At 40.8% G+C, this 21638-nt stretch overlaps 1 protein-coding gene across 1 annotated transcript in view; it reads right to left on the bottom strand.

Moving 5' to 3' along the window:
* Positions 1-21638, bottom strand: part of FNDC1 (fibronectin type III domain containing 1) — a 76534-nt gene that overhangs the window by 11432 nt on the left and 43464 nt on the right. Inside the window, exons 9-15 of the mRNA XM_071549391.1 lie at positions 19972-20093; positions 18093-18204; positions 16794-17171; positions 11546-11611; positions 9514-9672; positions 7316-7546; positions 5913-6021 (exon numbers count right to left, since the gene is read on the bottom strand). Of these exons, the coding sequence (XP_071405492.1) occupies positions 5913-6021; positions 7316-7546; positions 9514-9672; positions 11546-11611; positions 16794-17171; positions 18093-18204; positions 19972-20093 (1177 nt within the window). The remainder of the gene's footprint in view (positions 1-5912; positions 6022-7315; positions 7547-9513; positions 9673-11545; positions 11612-16793; positions 17172-18092; positions 18205-19971; positions 20094-21638) is intronic.

The following is a 21638-nucleotide window of genomic DNA, read 5'->3' as shown; positions in this document are numbered from 1 at the left end:
TTAGCATGGCTGGGGAAAGAGCATAGAAAAGGCAAAAAGCCTTCACTTCTGGCCTGAGCAGAGCATGGCAGCCTGAGCACAGCTTTAATCCAAGTTGCCAGTGCTCTCATGGGGCACCTGCATCGATCTGTACCTCCTTCACCCACTAGCCCTTTTCCCACCTGGATCAGGACAGGAGTGAGCAGCACAAGCTCAGGAATGGCACACAGGGCAAAGATTCTTCATGCTGGCTCCTGAAACAGCTGCAACACAGCACCAAGCTTAACTGACTTAGCCAGGTGCTTGCTGCAACTACTTCAGAAGAGCAGAACTAAAAAGTTTTCCAGACCACACCTTCTCTGTAGTGCTTCAAAACATAGTGGAAACATCTGTATGAATGCATGACTTCCCAATGCTTCTGAAGGGGTATAATTAGATATCACCTTTGCAACACAGTGGCACGTTCAGAGTAACCCTTTCAATGCACTTAATATGTGTGTATTTTTGGTAGCCTCAAAGCATTCCCATTAGATATCTGAGTGTAATGGTCCACCTCTGCAATAAGGAGAGAGCTGCCTAAGAACTTATTGAACGTATTTAAGCAGAGAAAAATATGCAGTTTTGTATCCAATGTGCAATGCAGGAACTGATTACCTCTGCAGTCAGGACAACTGTGCATTCAAGTGTCCTGTTACATACACAGAAGCCTGTCTGGGACACATGATTGTTCAAGTTGCCTGCCTGACTGTCTGAAAAAAAAATCAGTGATGAAGTTATGAGTACATTTTTCTTCATAAATTGGAAAATTGGTGTCTAAGCCTTTATATACACAAGAAGTCTCTAGTCGTGCCAGAAAGAGAGCCAGGTCTCATGACTTGTTAACCTCTGATTTAAACATAGACGATGCTATGATTGCTGTATTAAGAATGTCAATAAAATAATGCAGTCAGGATATATTTCTTTCTCAGACATGACAAATAAAAAAGAAATTGCCAAAGCCTTTCTTGGTCCAGGAATCTGACATTTTCATTAGGTAGAATCCTTCATCTGATGACTTTGCCAGGAAATCTCAAATCAGTATAACACGACTGGTTTTCATCACATAAACGCATGAACAAAATGTATAACATATAATTGGATGGAGCTTTGTTTACACTTTGCTTAGGCAGAACTGTAATGTATTGTTACCAATAGGCACTGAAGAATCACAACTGTAACAGATGCACTACCATTCATTGTTCCTTTTCAATGCAGGCAAGAAAAAAACTTTTCCTCCAAAGAGTAAACTTCCTTTGAGATTTTATATACCAGTTCTATTTATACTTCAAGAAAGGACATTGTACACCATAATGGGGCAGCGAATAAGTGTTAAAGGTTCAAACAAAGGAAGGTGGTGTTAGGAGATGTCCCTCAGAGAAATTTTCTCACCCTACCAACACAAAGATTTGGGTGTTGGAGTGCCAGGACTGAGGACAAAAGATGGCTGATGACTTTCAGATTCCAACTGAATGGTGAGGTGGAGGTGAGAAACAGAACCCTAGCACCTGGGGTGGGAGAGGTTTCTTCCCTGTGTGCTGGCTTGACTGTCGGTTCTGGGCAGCTGCAGAAAAAAAGAGCCATTGCTTGCTAAGCTGGTGAGAGCTCTTTTCCGGCTCTGCTCTTTGTCTTCCCCCCTCCATCTCTGGGCATCCTGAGCTTCAGAGAGAGAGAGAGAAGAGAGTCACAGCTGCTTCAGGACACACTGCAGATCTTTTCTTCCTGGGGACCAACTTGGACTGCAAGGAGATTCCTGGGAATTATCACCACTCTTCCACTCCCAGCTTTTCCTTCTTTTTGAACAAAGGACAAGAAAAGAGAGAAAGAGGGTTTGTTTTTTTCCCCAATGAAAAAGGCTCCATCCTGTACCACGTGAGTCGTTCACTCCCTTGTCTCTGCCTCACTGGGAAAAGACTGAGAATTCACTTCGCAGCCAGCCGAGGTGTGACACTGACACTGTCTGTAAACATAACTGCACCAGAAGGAACCTACCGTGGGGTTTTTTTGGGGTTGTTCTTTTTTTTTTTTTTTTTTTGATGCTGGGGAAATAGCTTGCTCTGATCTGTTTATAGTTACATCTATATCTACGTATCTATATATCTATATATCTATATCTATATATAGTAGCAAGGAACAGTTATCCTTATATCCATTTTCTAATTAAAGTTCCTTTATCTTAAAATTTAATAAGGAGTGATGTGATTATTGAGGTGGAATCCTCTCCTCTGGTTTTGTTAAACATTTTGGTTTCCCTCAAACTAAGTCAGTAAGTAATATTTTTATTAATTTAGACTATAAAACTAATTGTTCATCAAACCTATCACTTGGAGCAAAATTATTTTATGACTTAATTCAAGATGCCTCCCTTCTGTTGCCATTAAATAGCAAGCACTTGCAGCACAAAGTGCTGGATGAGATATGGGGTGGACGCACAGAGCGTATGCAGGCAGAGCACATGGCTTCTACCTGCATGAGGGGAACTGGCATGCCTGACCCAGTGTTTAGGAGGGAGAGACATGTGCTGCTGCCCAGGAAGGGTAGGGGATGAACCAATGTGACAGCACCCCATAGACCCACTGTCCAGTAGGAGCAGTGGATGAAGGGGAAAAAGAGGCTGAGAGGGAGTCAGGAAGGACAGAGAGGTTTCCTCCCATGGCAGAGGCTAAAATCCTCCTCTTCCAACTGCACCATCCCACCAGAAGAAAGACATGTAAGTCAGCTGCCTGCAGGTTCACAGGCTAGTGCAAAGTGTCTTCCTACATAAAAATGGCCCAGCACTATATCAGTAAGGAATAGTTAGAAGAAATACTACAATAAGTCAGGAGAGCCAAGCTGGAACCAGAGCTTCCTACTCAACTAATGGGAGGTGTGTACCACAGATGTCTACCACTTGCCCAGGACAAGGGTTTCATTGACATCTTAGCTCTTTTGTGCTGCCTGGATGCCACACAGCAGCCAGCTATGGTTGATGCTGCTTGTTGGACATACTGTGGCTTTGCTTTAACGGAGATACATAATGGAAACAGAAAATTGTGGTGCTTGTGGTCTCATGAGACAGAAGATCTAGGCTCTGTTTGCAGTTGTGAGCCCTGATTAAATGCCTGAGAACCTCACATTAAATACTCTCTGCAACAATGGAATTGGTAGCAGGTGCTGTGGGATAGAAATGTCCCCAGAGGAAATACAACCCAAGTGGGCAAGGCAAAAGATTTCATGAGGCATGGAGATACAGTGGTTTAAATCATGACACTATCTAGTCACTCTCATCAAGCACTGACACAGGTTTCCTGAAAAAAGGCAGGAAAAAGTCTAAGCATGTTCAAGGAGACTGAAATGTTTATGACAAGGATTGTAATGTTTGTGACTACATAAGACTGGATTTAGTGGTTGAGCAGATGCTGCCCAGCCCTTTGCAGCATCTTCTGTGATTGTTGAGCATTAAGGTTAGGGAAGGGACATTCCCTATCTTTAAACTGCTTGTTTAAAGATTTAATAAGGTTTCAAGTAATTTTAGTGTTTACCTGCCACAAGGAACCAGCTCCTGTGCCCATAGAAGCTGACCAGAGTTTCACTAATGGAAAAACTTCCACTTCTCAAATGGAGGTCAGACCAGGCCTTGGAAGAAAACTTATGACACAGAATAAACACAGATTTCTGTTTTGTTTGTAAAACCTAAACACCAGGCAGATGTTTTCCAGGATATGGTGACAGCTTCAAATCTTCTCTGGGTCTGACTTCAGCCAAGATGCCAACCTGTTTCTCATATGCTGCACATGCTGCAAAATTACACCACCCATAGCCCCTCATGAGACACCCAGCAGCCAGAAGTATCTTACAGTAAATCCGACTAAATCAGAGATTTCTCACAAAATACACTAATAAAGCAAACACAAAATTTTAAGACTAACTTCAGCTTTCATGACATATTTTTTTAATCAGGCATGGGGTCTTTTTCCAGTGGTTTGGGAGTTATTTTTAAGACAAAAAGTATGCAATAAATTCAGTCTGTGTATTTGGAGAATGTAAATGATATTGGCTGATACACACTATTTCTCTGCTGTAAAGATCCCTTCTTCTTCACCACAGACCTCACAGGAAGACTTCACAGAGCATACAACAGGGGCCAGTGGATTATACCATCCTCAGGAAGGTGCTGGGGAAACAATATGCTTAAATAAATAGGTCTTGCTTGAGCATCCCTACATGGAAACAGAACCTTAATATTCAACATGACAGTCACTAGGTTCATGCAGACGCACAAACATATAACCTTGCTGTTCCTATAGAACTCCATTCGAATACAGACAAATTGTGATCTTTTGAAGACTGGAGTGAAAGTACATCTTAGCAGATGTGTCACAGGTTGGTAGCTCAACTCCCACCATACCCTTGCACTGAGCGTGGCTGGGACAGCAGCTGCAGAACTCCTGTGAGCTTTCACTGCAGCCACTCCTTCTGGTGATCTGGAGCCCTTTAGGTGTGGAGTAAGACAAGCAGAGCGTTACCTCTGGCCTTCAACACTGTCCTTTGGGCATCAGGAGAGGGAGACTTGACTGAAAGTCTGAAGAGGTGAGGAGTTGCACCTGCAAAGGGGGAAATGGCACAGAAGCAACAGATGGAAGGTTCCAGCCAGGAGAAGCTGCGATGTAAAAGCAATGCCTCCATGGCAGGCATGGGGCAAGAGGTGAGAGTGGATGAATGAATACTAATGCAGGGGAAAAGGGCTGAGGATACAGAGGTTTCTGGGATGTGGAGGCAGGAACTGGGACTAGCATTTAGGGAAAGGATGTCCTCAAGTCACAAGGATATGGATGCACAAAGGCAGGAGGGCTCTCAACTGCTTTCATCACTATATAGGAACAGTGTTTAGGAGATCTCAGACCTCTTCCATCTTGTCATAACTGGTGAAACCCACAGATAAACTATGCCCCATACCACCCTCCATACATTTGTAACAATGTTTTGTAACAATAACACTAGCAGAGGTAAAGATGTCATTGAAGCTCTCTACTGTGAAGCAATTTTGCTTTAACACACCATGAACTACCCTAAAAGATTTTCATTAGGGTCTAGATCATTAACCATCAGACTAAGTGGTCTTTTTTTAATCCCTTGATTATGTAAGAAAATTCCTTTTGAAGCAGTACAATAGACAAAACAGAAGATAAGATGGCACAATTTTTCCTGAATTCCAAACTCAGGATTTGAGAGAAAAGTCTGAAAATACCAAGAATCTCTCAAAAGAAGCAATTTTGATGCAGTACCTTAGTAATTATTTACTTCTCACCCAAGTGCCACAAATTATTTCAATATCATGCAAAGCAATGCATTCTTTTTCTGCCATTTCAGTGAGATTTTTTGCAAGACAAAGACCTAGAGCTCCTGCCAAACTGACTTATGAGCAATTGCCACAGTCTCACTATATACCACCAGCCTTCTCTTCCAGCACAACCCTTGCAAACAGAAAGTGAAAACAAACCAGTGGGTGGCACTTCCCTACCAGCCCTTAAGCATGAAATCCTGATCAAATCCCAGTGTGTGGGAATGGTCACATCACATCACACCAAGGGTATATTTTAGTATGCTTTTCCTCCCAACATTTGATTCAGTTATGCAAAAGACTAGAAAATGCATTTTAAAATAAGATTCTCTGTTACTTATATGTAGTTTTATATACACAAACATATATGCATGTACACACACTCATCTGCTCCAGGATTAATATGGTAAAGACATCATGTAAGTAGTTGTGCATTTTATAGAAAAAACTGGTGTCAAACAGAATGAGTAAAATCTAAATCAGATGTAAATATTTATACAAAACCAAACAATTGGCAAATCTCAACATTTGTTTTACTTCCTTAACAGAACAGAAAAAGAGTGGCTCAAATCCTTACCGCGTGTTGGGCTTCAGGTTCTCAATTGGCAAATGAGTAGACCCTGCAGTCCTGGTTGACCACTTATTCTTTAAAAAGTCATCATAGGAGGCACTGTACACCAGATAGCCTGTAAACAAGAAAGACAAATAGTTGTGACGATTCTAAATCTACTTAAAATAAATGATATCTCTAGGTGTCACAGTAAATTTTATGGTTAAAAGGAGTGGAAATATTTTTGAATATGGAAGTTATTCAATGCCTAACTCTTCAGGAAAATTCCAGGCTGTAAGAATTTCCTGTCATTCGTTAATGATGGAGCATTATACCAGAGGATGGCACTCAGGTGTAAATTCTGATTTAAAACACAGTGAAGGCATAAAGATGACAAAGGCAACCCATTTACTCCTTTAAGCGATACACTGACTGAGCAGAGACTAATATAGTTAGAAATACCAGAAAATTATTTGGTGAAAAAAAACATACAAATTATACAACCTGTGCTCAATAAGCTACCATCTCAACAGTCTTGTAGAGTGAAACACTGTGGGAAAGACACCACATAGCCTGTTCAAGTGCTGTCTTCTCCCTTCCCAGTCATTATCACTGCTTCAGTTCTGCCAGCTCCCACCCCTCTGCCATGGTGTCAGCTGCAGAGCTGGGTGAAGATCCTCAAAAGGTGGACGTTAGCACGAAATCAGTGGCCTTTTAAAATACTTGTTTCTCATCTTTTGGGTCCACTGACAAACAGGATTAATTTCTAAAATATTTTGGTTATTTACTCTAGTGTTTTTTAGCTCCAGCTCTAGAGACATTAGAGATTTAATTGAATACATTTGTTTAATATCCATCTCTGAACCTTGTTTGTCAGACTGATATTTTGGCAAAATTTCAGCGAAACAAGCTAAGCATAGCCTGGGCCACAGATTCCAAGATAATTGACTTGACAATCATGCCAGAAGGCCCTCTACAGTCAGACCACTCCTGTAGCCACACTCACAGCCAGGCAGGACTCAGACTGGGTCCTCTGCTTGAAAGAGACTGAATCCGAGTGTGCAAGATGCTCCAAAGGTAGGCTCTGGAGGTGCCTGCAGTGGAGTTGAGGGCACTACCTGGGGACAGAAGTACTCAGTTGAGCAAAGCACTATCACAGCTACCACACTGGCAGGATGCAGTGTCTTTGGAACCACTGTCACAAAATTAGTGCCAAAATCTTGAGATATCTGGACCAAGAAGGGCCAGCCAGTCTGGCGTTGAGGGTTGGCAGAAGGGCCTTTCTCCTGAGAAAGTAGCTCACCTCCCTGAGGAAGTTGCAGAGGAGTACTCCATAAGATATCAGCTCAGTTTAAAGTAAAAAGGGTCATTTAAAAAAACCTTTCCCTTCTCCATTACACCATTAGGAGAGCAAAGCCTCAAGAGAGTACCTGTTACCATGTCTCCTCGAGCAGGTTTGGCCCAGTCCACAATGACAAAGGAGTGACAGCCTTCAACTGCCACAACAGTGATGTTGTGAGGGGCTTTCAGGGGACGCTGATCTTTCTCTCTGAAGTCATTAGGGATGATTTCATCCAGGCTTTCCACTTGGAAGTGCTCCAGGGCCTCTGTCAAGGAGCAGGGGGCTGCTGGATCTTTACTGAGATAGGTCACATAAGGAGCTGGAAAAAACAAGGAAGCGTGGCATTTAGTTAAAAGTTTGTAGGTACCACTGAGGAGCACACAGGCTGTCAATTTCTTGAAAAGAAGAAAGTCAAGTTTTGTGCTGCATTTTAAAATTCATCCCCTTCCAGTCTGGAGACTGCTGCCAACAAACCACGGCTCACAGTCAATTTGATTGACAAGCAGAGGGAATGGGATGCCAGTGTTCAGGTCTACCCCACACTCACAACTGTAGCAAATTATGCAAAGACAGAAGGATTGTCTTTGCTACAAGAAGCAGAAGAGAGCAGCCTGACTGCAGGACCTTCTGCACACTGCCTCAAGCTGCCCTGCAAGGTGGGATAAAAATGTCGTCCAAATTCTGCTTTTCCAAACATGAGAACAGACTCCTGCCAGGCCCTTCGATCATCTAAGACTTTACAGACTGGCTGGTTCTTACACAAACAGCCTGAAGCTGGAGCGAAACAACAAAGGGAACTTGAAGAGTAATTCCAAGGTGAAGTCCACCCAGTGTAAAGGGATTGTTGTTGTGGTCCCCAGGGTACTAAGGGACCAGAAGTCAAGAGTCTCTGTCTTCCAGGCATGTGCTCCCAACCTGTAACTTCTATTTTTAAAAGCTTTATGCTGACTGGAATTGCACTTCAGTTCAGGAAAAGATTAAACCATCTTTTTATTGCCTTAAAAGTCACCGTAACATTCAAAGTAAGGACTATAAAACTTGCTTTGGAAATGTTTATTCAGTTGCAATAATACAATTCATTGAAATGGTAATATTATTTCCCTAGTGCCTTGAAATGTTCATAAACCAGCTTTCTTGGTTTATCTTATTGGATTTCATGCCCTAAAGGAATTTTTTCCAGATCTTGCAATGAAGTTAATTTTAGCCTCTCCAGCTAAATGAATCAAGAAGCACTGTCAGTGAGAGAGACGAATAGAAACATCATGAAATAGTTTGGACAGGGAAACTGAAGATGCACTGGAAAAAGCCTTGGCACATATAAAAACAGATTTTTACTCCAGCAGAAGAGTTCCACTCTAAGCTGCGTGAAGCTTGTGGATATTGGAAGGGAAGGCAATACGTATATCAAAGATGATTCTCCATCCCCTGAACTTCTGTCTGAAATGCCAGGTGAGTCAGAAGCTGATCTGACCTCAGTTCAAGTGCCAGAGGTATGTAAAGGGCTGAGGGGGGGTATCACCAGTCTGGGGTGTAGGCTGGTGATACAATCTCCAAATCCCTCTGTTCTCCAGCTACTTCTCTGACAAAGGAGAGAAGCTCTGAAGTCAGTGCAACACCAACCTACACACTCGAATAGCTCATGTACACAGGAGATAGCCTCATGGCTCTTGTAATGCACTGAGGGTTCCTTTACCAAATTCCTTCCACAGAATAAACATACAAATAGGAAAATCAAATTTATCTCTATTTGATTTATTTTTTGGAAAGTTCATACCAAAATACTATTCATTCCCTGGCTTTGAAGCACACCTTTGACACACATGCTCGTTCAAGGTGGATGAAATCACCAGGGTTGCATGGATTGGTGAAAAAGAATTAGGTCTCCCAAAGGAAAACTTACATCTACATGGAGCTTTGCACTGCTTCAACTACTGGTAGATGGAATTAAGCTGAACAAAGCACTGGAATCAACACTCTGTCTGTCTTAGTGACTTCATCTAGACCAAACATGATGCAGAACACAATGCAGAGCATTTATGCTGAACAAATAGAAAGGTTTGAACTAGTTAACAAAAGTGATGTGGGCGCACATGTAGACATACAAGCATTGAAGCAAAGAACAAAGTATTGCTGTTTGGGTTTCCAAGGTGGCAATCCTTGGAAGGACCATACAAAACTCTGTTGGATATATTTGCACAATGGTCTCAGCTTAAGGGCTAATCTTGCTAGAAAAAGAATTCTTTGCAGCACAAGTGGCAAGCTACATAAACCAAAGGACATCCTTACCAGTGAACCGTTTCTTTCCAGCGATGTCATATTCTGACATAGGGCCAGTGCCAACAACACTCGTTTCTGGATAGACAACTTCCACTTCTGTTGTTGTAGAAGCAGTGGTGGTGGTTACAGTGGTGGTGGGTAGCAAAGTGCTTTCAAAAAACTCGTAGTCTTCAGAGGAAACATAAGATGAAAATGTTAGCATGCTTCATCTTATTTTGGCTTAACTATGAGAAGAGAAACACTTCTGTCACCAGCCACAGTCCCAAAGGAGTGCCACATACCCTGACCTAGCTGCTGCACACTCCCTATGGGCCTCTGGAGGCTGGTTGCATCTCAGCCTTGCAACAGTTTATGCCAAACTGACACAGAGCGAGCATAAAGTCTTTGCCTTAGAATAATAGTGTTGTTGCTGACTTAGACGTCGATCACACAGTTAAACAAAATAGCAGGAAACAAATGTATTCATACATCCTGAATGTGCATCCATCACTTCCTCTCATAACCTCAAAGAGAAGATAGCACAGTAATTGAATCCCAGGCCAAAACCCTCAGGTGCCAAAGCAGCAAGATAAGGGAGTACAAAAAATTTTAAGAAAATTCTTAACTTGGTTGCTATTTTAAGGTGCTAAAGGTGGTACATACAGAGGTGGGTCATACGGCTCTCAAACCCTCCTGCAACTTGAGATGTGGAGTCTGGCACTTGTCATTTATGGGGTCCCACTAGGGCCATTAAGGATGGGAAACTGGCCCACATGAATCTCCTGATATTCGGTCCTATTAAGTTCAGTGCTCTTTGAAAAGCTACTGTGCTACCTGATTGACACACACAATGAAGGGAGGGTAGTATTTGACATCTTTCCCCTGACTTCATGCAGGCTGGGGGACTAGGTTAATAATTTGAGTGGTTTGCGGTTAAACTAATAAAGCATGTTTTCTGCAGATCACCTGTACCTAAGAGGAGGTCTGGCAAAAGACCTGTGCACTGGGGTCCTGTGCAGTACTGTATTCTAAATGTTGGTCTCAGCAGAGGTGATCAGAATTAAAAGCACAAACATCTATGATATCTTTCACTCAGCTGCTGCACACTCCTTTTAAATATTTTCCTGTTGTTTGTTTGACTTAAGGTCCCAGCACTACAAACATGAATTAAAAGACTTGCATTATTCAAGAGTCATAAATTATACTAAAAAGCTTTCCTTTTTTTAACTGAGGTCTGTACTAATACACTTTCATATGTGGGGGTAGAATCAGGAATGTGAGGATTAAAATGGATAGAACATTAGATAGCACTGACGGCAGAAAATGAATGCTATTTTCAGGAATAGAGAATAGAGAATCTGCATTCTCTATTCAAACTTATAATTAAATGCTGGGACTTGAGGCTTCATCTTCAGCTAAGTTTTGTGGGTACTGGATTATAGTATCAAGATGGCATGAATATAACTGCAAAAATATTTCCCTCTTCTCCTTTCATCTAATTTCAAATCTCTTTAAATTCCATGTGGATTCAGCAGATTAATTATTCTATATGTAGGTGATCTCATTCAGTATGACCATGTTTAATTTCTAAATACAGACTACACATTAAAAAAGGACAAAAAAATTATATTCACAATGGTGTAAAGTGCTAAAAACTCACTAAGGTATTTCAGGTTTCCAGGGCTCAGATGCTATTTGGATTTTTCTACTTCAGAAGAGTTCATTGGCTTTGGCTTGGACTGGAGTTAGAAATTGTGCCAGAGAAAGTGAACCCAGGATTGAAGCAGTGTCTGTATGAACCAGCTCTGAATGTAATTTTTTTCCTCAATAGGTTCCTGTTACATTGCAGGACTGACAGAAAGGGACTTTCTTGTCTTGAAACAGGTATCTTTGCATGCTTTCTCTTCACATGCAATGCAGGACTTCTTTCCAGCTCACCATCCCTGATTAAGCTCCCATTGACCAATCTGCCCCATGGAATCCAATTTCAAAGAAAGAAGACAGAAAAAACCAACCACCCCAAACATGCCCCTTGCAATAGGTTTCTAGGGTTAAACAGTACCATCATCATATATCTTATATGCCTCTGGAGTTGCTGTCACATCTGAATCCAGTCCTGAGAATGTATCTATTGAAGGAGAAAGAAAAAAACGCTTTAAGAATTCAATCAAATACCTCTGGAATAAAGTTTAAAACAAAAATATTTATCCAATTAATTTGTAAAGAAGTAAGATAACTGCCTAGTTTCCAAATAACACAGTGAGAGCCTGCTCTGCACATTTAGAATAACAGATGAGTAACTAAATGCAGTAGTCAGGAGTTTTGTTGGGGGAAAATGGGTTCAGGGCTGCTACTCAAAATTAAGAGTAATGCACCTTCCAGGAGCTCTGCCCCAGGCCCCAGTGGCTCTGGAGCAAAGGTAGGCTGCCAACAAATGTGTAATACTCATGTCAGGATTTGACAATATTTTATAGTCTCAGGAGCAGTAAATGTGAAAAAATGATATAACAAAAAAACCAACAAAGCATTTAAAATACTTCTGTCCAAATATTTTTGTGGAGGTATAAAAAACTAACAACCCATAGAACCATGTCTTCTACAGACTGTGTCAATGCTTGTAAGTAATGCAGCCCAAAAGAAATGGATTTGTAGAATGAAGTACTTGGTGCTGGATTTTCTGGGGTTTTACTTTGCACTGGCTCTAGTTTGATCCTGTGGACTGAATGCCTGTTACAGGTTGGGCCACATATATGTAGTCCTGAAGCACTGCTTTTGCTTTAGTTTCATGCAACAGGAATTCAGTTTGTGAACACCAAGATTGCTCCATGATGCAAACAAAAGCATAGCAAGAATAGATGATTATGAGGTGCACATCAAAACCACTCCCCTGATCCACCCCTAAAAAAAAGTAAGTGTACAAAAAGACTTCACAGACGCCTATCCCTTCATCTTATCTCAGTATTTCTTCAGGTCATAAATCCAGCACCAGATACATCAACCATCAAGAACCTTATCTGTTGAATTCTGGAGGCTTTCCTGCACACTCAGAAGTGTTTCTCCACATGTTATTCAGGGAAGCCAAAGAGTACACAAAGCTCAGAATAGTCATAAAAAGCCATGCAAACAAAGCAAAGCATTGTGCTGAAACCCACTTCAGGTACCATCAGAAGTCTTCAACAAAATGCTGGGGAGGCGAGTGGCCAGCGTGTGAACAAAGACAAGAGAAAGACAACGTTGACCTCAGGACACTTCACATAAATTGTTAATGTTCCTGTAATGCTCAATATGAATGCAATAGGGTTATTTCTACTAAGCCAGTAATACTGTCGCAGGTTTGGCCTAGCTGTTGGCAACCCTGGACTGGCCCCCCTTCCCCCTCCCAGAACTTTCCCAGCAAAGGAAAGAAGAAACCACTGAAAAGAAATGCACTCTAATGAAACTGAACTGAATAAAAAGAATAAATTATATTTTCTAACATTCACAAACCACAGTGTATACACAGTACATAGGATCCCACCCCCAGGGGAAAGGGGAAGGGAAAAAAAAGGGACTGATTAGCCAGAAAACTAGGGAAGATACCAACCCAACCTAAAGAAACCGAATGAATCAAAACAAACACAAAAACCTCAAGGAAGGGGAACAAGAATGAAACAATCTCACCCAGGACAGGAGAACCACCAACAACCGGAGGGACCAGACTCCAACCACCTCCCACCAGCTCCTCGGCCAAGAGAGAAGAGACCAAAACCACTCCCCCCCCTGCTATGTGGAAGATACGTGTGGAATACTTGTAACTTCCTTAGATACAATGGTTACTGAGGAAGCCATGGTCAAACCATTACAAATACAAACAATGCAAAATTTCAGCTGCCAATGTTAAATAGTTCACAAATATAATCTGAATTACAAGTTTTTGTTTTGCAGATTTTTTTTTGTTTTGAACCAATAATCATTGTTATAAGACTGCTTTTTCCTCCTACAATAATTTTCTTTTAAAAATGCAGCGTGATTTTAATGCCAAAAGGAGCTTTGAAAACACAGAAAATGGGTTAATCCTTCTCAGACTTTCATATATCAAAACCTGATATTTTCTCAAGGTAGACTTCTGCAGCCACTCTTCAGGACATGATTCCCTTGGAAGTCACTTGACTTCTCTGAGAGTAGTCAATTACAAAGTAGTTCTGCAGATCTCATCACAATTGACCAGCATCAATCAACTGCTATAATGTATGCACTCACCTTCGTCTGACTACACCCAAGTAAACAAGAGATATGCAGAAATTTGAAATCTTTCATGGACAGATTCCAGCACATTCACACCTATTAGTTAGTGAGTTTTGGGCCTATCTACAGTCCAGAAAAGCCAAATTTCTTTTTATTTTTTTGATTCAACTTTATTGCCCATGCTTGTTTAGAATTAGCTGTGGCATGGTGATGATTGGGGTTCTACCTAAAAGACCTCTCATTTTATCATTTTCTGTACATACACTTGCTGCAGTTCTCCTGCTTGCTCCATCAACCTTTGCTGAAGCTCTTGAGTGAACCCTGCATGTAACAAATGAGGCTGTCTTCCTACGACAACTTGCCACTGTCTTTTAGCATTTGTAAGGATAGCGGACTGTGCATCCATCCCTTGATTTTATCACATGTAGCAAGTGGTTAAATCTCCATCTGGTTTTTTTAATTTGTGAGTTTATGAATAAAGTTTAGTTGATTGATTTCACTGACAAATCACACTTGTGTGGCCAAACTCCTCCTTGAAAGTTAAAGACTGCTGAATCTAGTGAAACACTGACAATAAATTCTGCTGGGTCAAGCAAAAGTCCTGCCAGAGACTAACAGAATTTGCCAGAGCCTGAGTAGAACATTTGGCGGTGGGTTTTGGCACTTGCGGGCCCAGGCTGTTTGTGAGTAAAGCACTTAGCAACAAATATCAAGCTTTGGCAGAAATAGTATTTCACTAAACAATCTGGAATAATTTCTAGACTCAGACTAAAGGGAAAGACAAGATAAAAATATAATTTGGAAATGGTCAAGTGAAAACTGCATTATTGTTTTGATAATTCAAGGAGCATTTGTTTATATCCCTCTTGAAATACACACTTCACTTGTTAAACAAAAACAGCCATCATTAAATAAATACCACAAAGATGCTTTCTTTCCAAGCCAGTTCCCCTGTTGAACAGGCAGGTTGCTTTGCTATGTTTTTAATCTTGAGGCAGGTCACTAGGATTTTAAAAAATCTAAAAAAATTAGTCTTTTCAGAGAAGAAAAGTGCCAGGTAGAGACTAATACTGCTCAAGCTATATATGTAAGAAGTAGAAATCCAGTACAATCTTGTTCTTTCAGTCTTCCACTGTGAGGCATTTGCAGACATACTGTCAAAATGCCAGGTAGTTTATGAGTGACTTAAAGGCCATTCTCATTGAACACACAACCTGTATGAAAACTTAGTTTTCATTCATGCCTCTTCAAAGCTGAAGGATTCAGCAAGCCCACCTGGTGGAAGGCAAAAAACCCAAGTAGAATGTTTTAAATGTTCATAAAATCATACAAAGATTCCCCAACCCACAACTCTGCTAAAAGTAATACTGCTAAGCTTTTTATTGTTCAGCTTCTGGAGCCTACATTCAGATTAACCCCACATTTCATGAATTCTTACTGTTCTTATAATGTGTACTCTCAGAAGAGGTCCTCCAGGTAACAAACTGCACAGGCCAAAAAGAGGAAACATTACACGATATAATCAACATCTAAGATCAGCAAAAGGCGCAGAGGGTGTGAGAGGAACTCAAACTCTACCAAAAATCACGTCTCCCCTTAGGCAAATATGAAATTATGAGAGTGACCATATATAATAACAATATTTGTAACACTTTTTGAAATACAATTAAGAACTGTGAAAGTACTAAAGGGAAAAGCAAAGATCTTCACCAAAATATTTAACAATGATGGTCATTTTTATATTTAGGTTTGTGTGCTTACACATCTGTGCATATGTACACACGTAAGTAGACTTCTATAAATATGTACTGTCAAACATGGGGCTAATTGTTAGAGAGATATTAACACTATAACTCATTGTAATTCCACCTGCACAAGGCACTGACATCTCTGACTCATTACCCAAGGCAGTTGGTAAAGGGATTTTGTTTTTTGCTTCTGAGATCCTCTCTAAAGATGCCATCCTTGGACTCCTGTGAGTTTCTGAAGCCACATCTTTCCATATTGTTGAACACTTCAAAGTGATAATTCAGTTTCCTAGACCATGGTTACGTGACCTACTTGTAAATCTACTTTGGCTTAAGAGATACAGGTGTATGGGGAGAAAGTTAAGGGGATTTCACGACCAATTAAAACTGGTTACTGCAGATAGCAGATGTCTGACTGCCAACATGCTGTTAAACTATGGTTGTGCCACTACTGCCCATTAGTAGACTGAACTGGGGATTACCTACAAGCAAGAAAGGTAAGGGCTACCTACTATGATATTCCCTGATCTTGTTTTGCAAAATAAGCAACTAATTGGTTTGCAATGCAACATCCTGATGCTGAAAGCATAAAACATATTAGGAAACATGCACAACACCCAAAGACTCCAGTGCATTTATGTGTTTACTTTGAATTTCAGTTTGGCACCACATCCAAACTTGTATAACTTCAGCAGGGAAAAAATGGCATGCACTGACACTGGTTTGTGTCTTAGATGATAAAGAAAGTAGTGTACAACTCTCTGCCTTATCTGTGCAGAGCCAGGGCTGACTTTCACCACCGTCTTCTGTGCTGTGTAGCATTCCTGCTAGACAATCTCTGTCTCCAAGGGCTGGCAAGAGAACAAGAATCTCATTTTGTAAATGCTGGTTTTGCCATGACTCAAAAGAGAGACTTTTCAGAATTCATTGTGATAAATGAATACAAAATATACAAAAGGTATAGTGCCTCCAGGTCCTTTCCTGGCTTGAAATATAGTGAGAAAACTTTATATTTGAGTGCTTTGACCACAAAACTACTGCCTATACTTGTGCTTCTGTGAGTGAATATACGCAATGAGAGGGGATCCAAAACAAGGTAAGAAATTTGCTGAAAATGACACATTTTCACAAAAAAATTCAGCCTTAGGGAAAGTTGGAATTTTCCAGTGAAAAACCATGTAACACCCAAACCCTTCTTCATATCCACTAATCTCGGTTCCTACCTTATCAAATGGATCGAAGCCTTCAGAGACAGATTCTTTCCCATTTTACATCTGTGTAACTGCACTGTTCAAATGGCATGGCCAAGGAAATTAAAACAGCACAAAAGGAAATTACCTTCTGCATAGCACTCTGGGAGGCCATCAAACCCCAACAGCAAGTTGCCTTCGTCATCGTACTGTCCATAGGTGCCTGGAGGACAGGTTGGTATTGGTTTCTCAGTGGGTGGGTCAGTGGTGGTTGGTTCAGGAGTCGTGGTGGTAGTTGTAGCAACAGTTGTAGTGGTTGTAGTAGTTGTTGTAGTAGTTGTTGTAGGTATTGTTGTAGTGGTAGTTGAGGGAGTGGTTGTTTTCTTAATCATTTCAAGACCAATCAGAGGCTTTCCTCCAAGGCTTATTATGGGTTTATCTTGTGCACTTGCTACAGGTTTACTAAATCTGCTGTTTCCAAACAAAGGTAATCCATCAGGACTCACCACTGGGGCACCCTTTTCATCTAGGAGAGAACAAACCCAAAAAATCTCACCATTAATCCATTTCAGGCTTACAGCAGGGTGTTTTATCACAACAGATACCAGAAGAGCACAGAGAGTGTGAATACAGCTTTCTATAACTAAACTGACAGAGAAAAGGGGAAAGAGCCATGAGTGAGGAAGATGGAAAATGGTTCAGAAGAACCTCAGATAAACCACAGTGGTGTTTTTTCAGCTGTTGGATAAACACTCCAGGGAGGTTTCACTCCAAAATCACAATGTGCAGACAGTGTATTTAATCTAAATCATCCTCATAGCTGTTGATGAAAGGTATAATGAATTCATATTCTGCTCTCTAATGTCAAACCTGTTCAAGGAAAACCAGGATGGGCTGGTGAGATGCTGTCATTCAGATAAACTTGTGTGCCATATTCTAGATACTGCAAATATTCATGATAAACAGTTTAACATCAGCCAGCAAATTTGTATTCAAGAGATCTATACAGATGGACTGACATGCAAACAGTAGTATTTTCAGAGATCTCATACAGGGTTTTGTTTGTGGTCAGTTTCAGAAGAAAAATTGAAATAAACACATACACATGGCTGGTACAATGTTAGCAGTGGGAAATAGTTATTTCCATGTAAACAACGATATAAACTATCATCAATCCTTATTCTGGCTGAATTCTGCAGTTCTTTCTGACAATGATACAAGTGAGATGGACTTGAGATATTCTTGCTGCCTTGTACTCTGAAGTCCCACAGGATGCCCCAAAGCCTCCCCAAGTTCTGCAATGTGTGATGGAGACCTGGGGTACAAGCAACTCCGAGTGGCTTGCATGGGACCTGGGAATGCCTGAAGCAGTTAACAGTCCAAAGACTTATAATAAGTGTACAAAAATTGTAGGTGTTTTTCCTGTAAGAAGGAAGCTATAACTCACCAACAATTGTACGTCCATCTCCTCCCAATTTCACTCGGAGAGGGTTGCCTTGAGAATCTTGGAGGTATTTTCCTTCAGCATTTAACACCAGCCCTCGGTCAAGATCTACAATCTAAAAGCAATAGATGGACTCAATTTTAGGTGATGCAAGAGGAGGTGAAATGAAATTTCACAGCAGCAGAAACCCTGGGGAGATTTAGACACTGAGTGTGATGTTCAGGAAAACCTACAACACACATGGACTTTTAGGATTCACTAATTGTATAGCAATCACTGAAAAATCACTGCTGAAGGAAGCAAATTCCCAACAAATCTCTGGGCTCCAGAGCTGCACAACCATATTCATATCACCTACTATAGCTCTCATGGGAAGAGAAGCAATTCCCTTGATTTTCTTGGGCTGCGTGATTCCTAAGGTGGATTCCTGTAATACTGATTTCAGTATAAATCTGAGTCCTTTTGAAGAGGGGATTTAACAGTATGTCTACTAACAAAAGAAAAAGTAAAAATTAAACTAGTTCATTTATATTGAAATGGCAATGAAAACAAAGTAGCTAAGATTTTAATTGGGGCAGGAGACGGAAGAAAAGCCCCTGTCTCATAAAACAAATGTGTCTAAGAGCTGGGATTGAATTCAAGACCTAACTGCAGTTAAAATCCAGTCCTCACTGCTATTTGAACCCAAAATAGCTTAACTGTATGCTATTTTAACCTGAGGTAACAGACGCTGAGCACAGAACACAAAAATGCAAAAGGTGTTAAGTGCTGGGAGGAAACTGAGAAGAGGACATGAGCAGCAGTTCCAGGTTGGCAAGACAGGCTTCCATGTAGTGCTGAGGAGAAAACTGCAGTAGGAAGGACAGCAGATCATGAGATCAGTCTCAGAAGCCCTCCAGGCCCCAGATTTGGCATGGATCCTCTTGCTTTACAAGGTGTTTATCCTGCTTGCAGCAATGCCTTCCTCTTGTGAGGCAGAGAGACATGCCCCATAGTCCCTCAAGGACCTTCCTAGCCCATTTTCTGGAATCAATTTAAAGGGGTTTGGGTATGCTTTTCAAAATGCCTCCCTTGAATGTGACATACTTGATCTATTTTTATGTTCTTCTAAGGCAAAAGGTAAGATTGAAGTGGCCATAAAATAAATGTCTTTATGTGTCATGCCATGTGTGAGCAGCTCTCCTGATGCCAGGGAGGCTGATCACAGTCTCCTATTGCTCAGCGTTTGGGCAGACATGTAGGAAGCACCAGTTCCTTCCCTGCTTTCTTTGGTTATAAACTCACTGGAAAGGATTTTAAAAGACAAGGTCTGGGCATGTAGACAGCTCATGGGGCTTTCCTATCAGTGGCATCTGAGCTCTTCTGCAAATACCTCTGCAAAAAATGCCTGTAAGAATAGCAAAACATTTACAGATACCTACTTATGTGCATCTAAAGCATTGCAACAGTTATAGAGCAACTTTGGATTTTGATACTCTTGCTCACAAGCTTCTACCTGAAGCCTGAGTGTGCTGAGCACATCTTTCACAGCAGTTATCCTGAGCAGTCCCCACTCACACTGCACCTCAGACAAGTCCTTAGTCACTGGGGAGCATAACCCCCTCTGACTTCGAAGAAAAAATGTTTTACTACATTTATGGGAGTAATGTAATAGTTGAAAATTCAAGCCATCAGGTTTTAAATCAGACATTTAAAATGTTAAAACAACAAAATCCAGAATTTGTCATTAGATTTCAGTGGAACAGTGGAAACCAGGCCACTAAGTATAACTTCACTTCACAGCTTCATTGGCTGAAGGCACTCCTTGCCTGTCTTTTCTTAATGAAATATAAGTAAAATAAAAGGCCAAAGAATCTTGAATTTGGAGAGAAGGTCACCCTACCCACTTTGTTCCTTGAGGTCCATTGATTACTTTCTGTCCACTTGGTTTTCCATTATTACCAGGGATTATCTTTCCATTTCCATTTCCATTTTTCATTGTAAGATTTGGTCTGCCATTGTTACCTGAAACAGAGAAGAAAACACACTATTCTGAAGAAAACTGTGTAGTCTACAAACCACACTTTAAATTGCAAATAAAGGTATTTTCTGACTGATCTGAACATAAATGAGAGCAGAAAGAGACCTCACCATACTCTGCAAACCAGGCAGTCCATTTCTTCTCAGAGCAACGGTTGTGACACCATCAGATCCCTGCAGCTGACACAAGCATCTGAAATTGTTTCTTCTTGGAGTGTTTCAACACCCTTGGCTTGTCTCTACCATGTTTATTTGGTCTCTTTTTCCCTCTATTTTATTTTTTAAGAAAGCAGGTCAACGTTTCTCAATGGCACTATAGTCATTTAAATGTAAATATTTGTAAACATTAGGGAAGTAGGATGAGGGAGGAAAACATTATTAACCACAAACTCTTGTTCAGTCCTATCCTTATACTAGATCCTGTAGTGACAAACTGAAAGGAGAGGAGATGGGAATTATCTCTACACCTTCTTTATTAACCTGTAAAAGGAAGGACTCTCCTTCTCTAGCTGAAAAACCGCTAAACAGAAGCACACTCAGGTCAGCAGTGGAGAAGCAGTGGTACTGAGCTGCAGGCCCCTCAGCTCCAAAAGGGTAACAATTTTCACATCCTAACTCAGAGACTTGACTTCAAAAAAATATAATGAAAATATATACAGATATTGATTGGGAAATAACTTAACTGGACACTCCTTGGTTGCAACCTCACAATTGCATTGCCAGTAGTAAGCTTATAAAACCTCCAAATAGAAATGTGTTATGTTTTCATGCCATACATCTCATCTCCCTTGGTATTCTCCCATGTTAAAGCTCTTTAAGATGGTGAACATCTACACAATACTGAGCCTGAATAAAGCATATCAAGTAAAATAGCCCAGCTGCAAGATCTCATTGTGTAATAGTGAGGTCACATTGAACATAACATTGTTACCTACATACAGCAAAGAAGGTATTTACTAAAACACCCAGGTCACTCAATCCTGTTTTGGATGTCCATGGATTGGAGGGAAAAAACTATTTCTACCTAGCAAAGTCACTGAGATTGTCTGGGATTCTCCATAGCTGACTTGAGGAATCAATAGGTGACACACCTTGATATGTAGTGGAATCTCTGTTCTACAACTCAGGGTCATCAAATATTCCACCGGAAAGCAAGTCCCTAACATTTGTGGTAAGTCACAGCTATAAAGGTATTAGATGGCCTGACTCTGATGTGTGCAGTCCTCAACAGGTATGGGGAACCTCGAGCTATCACTTAGGAAAAAAGAGAAAAGCAGCTTAAAAATCAATTAAAGAAAACACAGAATGCCAGGAAAAAAACACCTCACTGCCTAGGCATGGACAAGGTAGTACTATAGAACGCCTTTTAGTAATCTACATGATGAAGAGCTATGTATTCTGAGTATGAATGTCCTTTCAGTGAGCATTCAGTGAATTCATTGCTTAATTGCTTTTGCCAGTTTAGTATCTGTCCTCTGTGGATCATGGAATCCTGTGCAGATCAGACTACAGGACATAAAGTCTGGGGCA

This window comes from Pithys albifrons, chromosome 2 (genome assembly GCF_047495875.1).
Source record: "Pithys albifrons albifrons isolate INPA30051 chromosome 2, PitAlb_v1, whole genome shotgun sequence".
NCBI lineage: Eukaryota > Metazoa > Chordata > Aves > Passeriformes > Thamnophilidae > Pithys > Pithys albifrons.
This window is presented reverse-complemented; position numbering and strand designations above follow the sequence as displayed.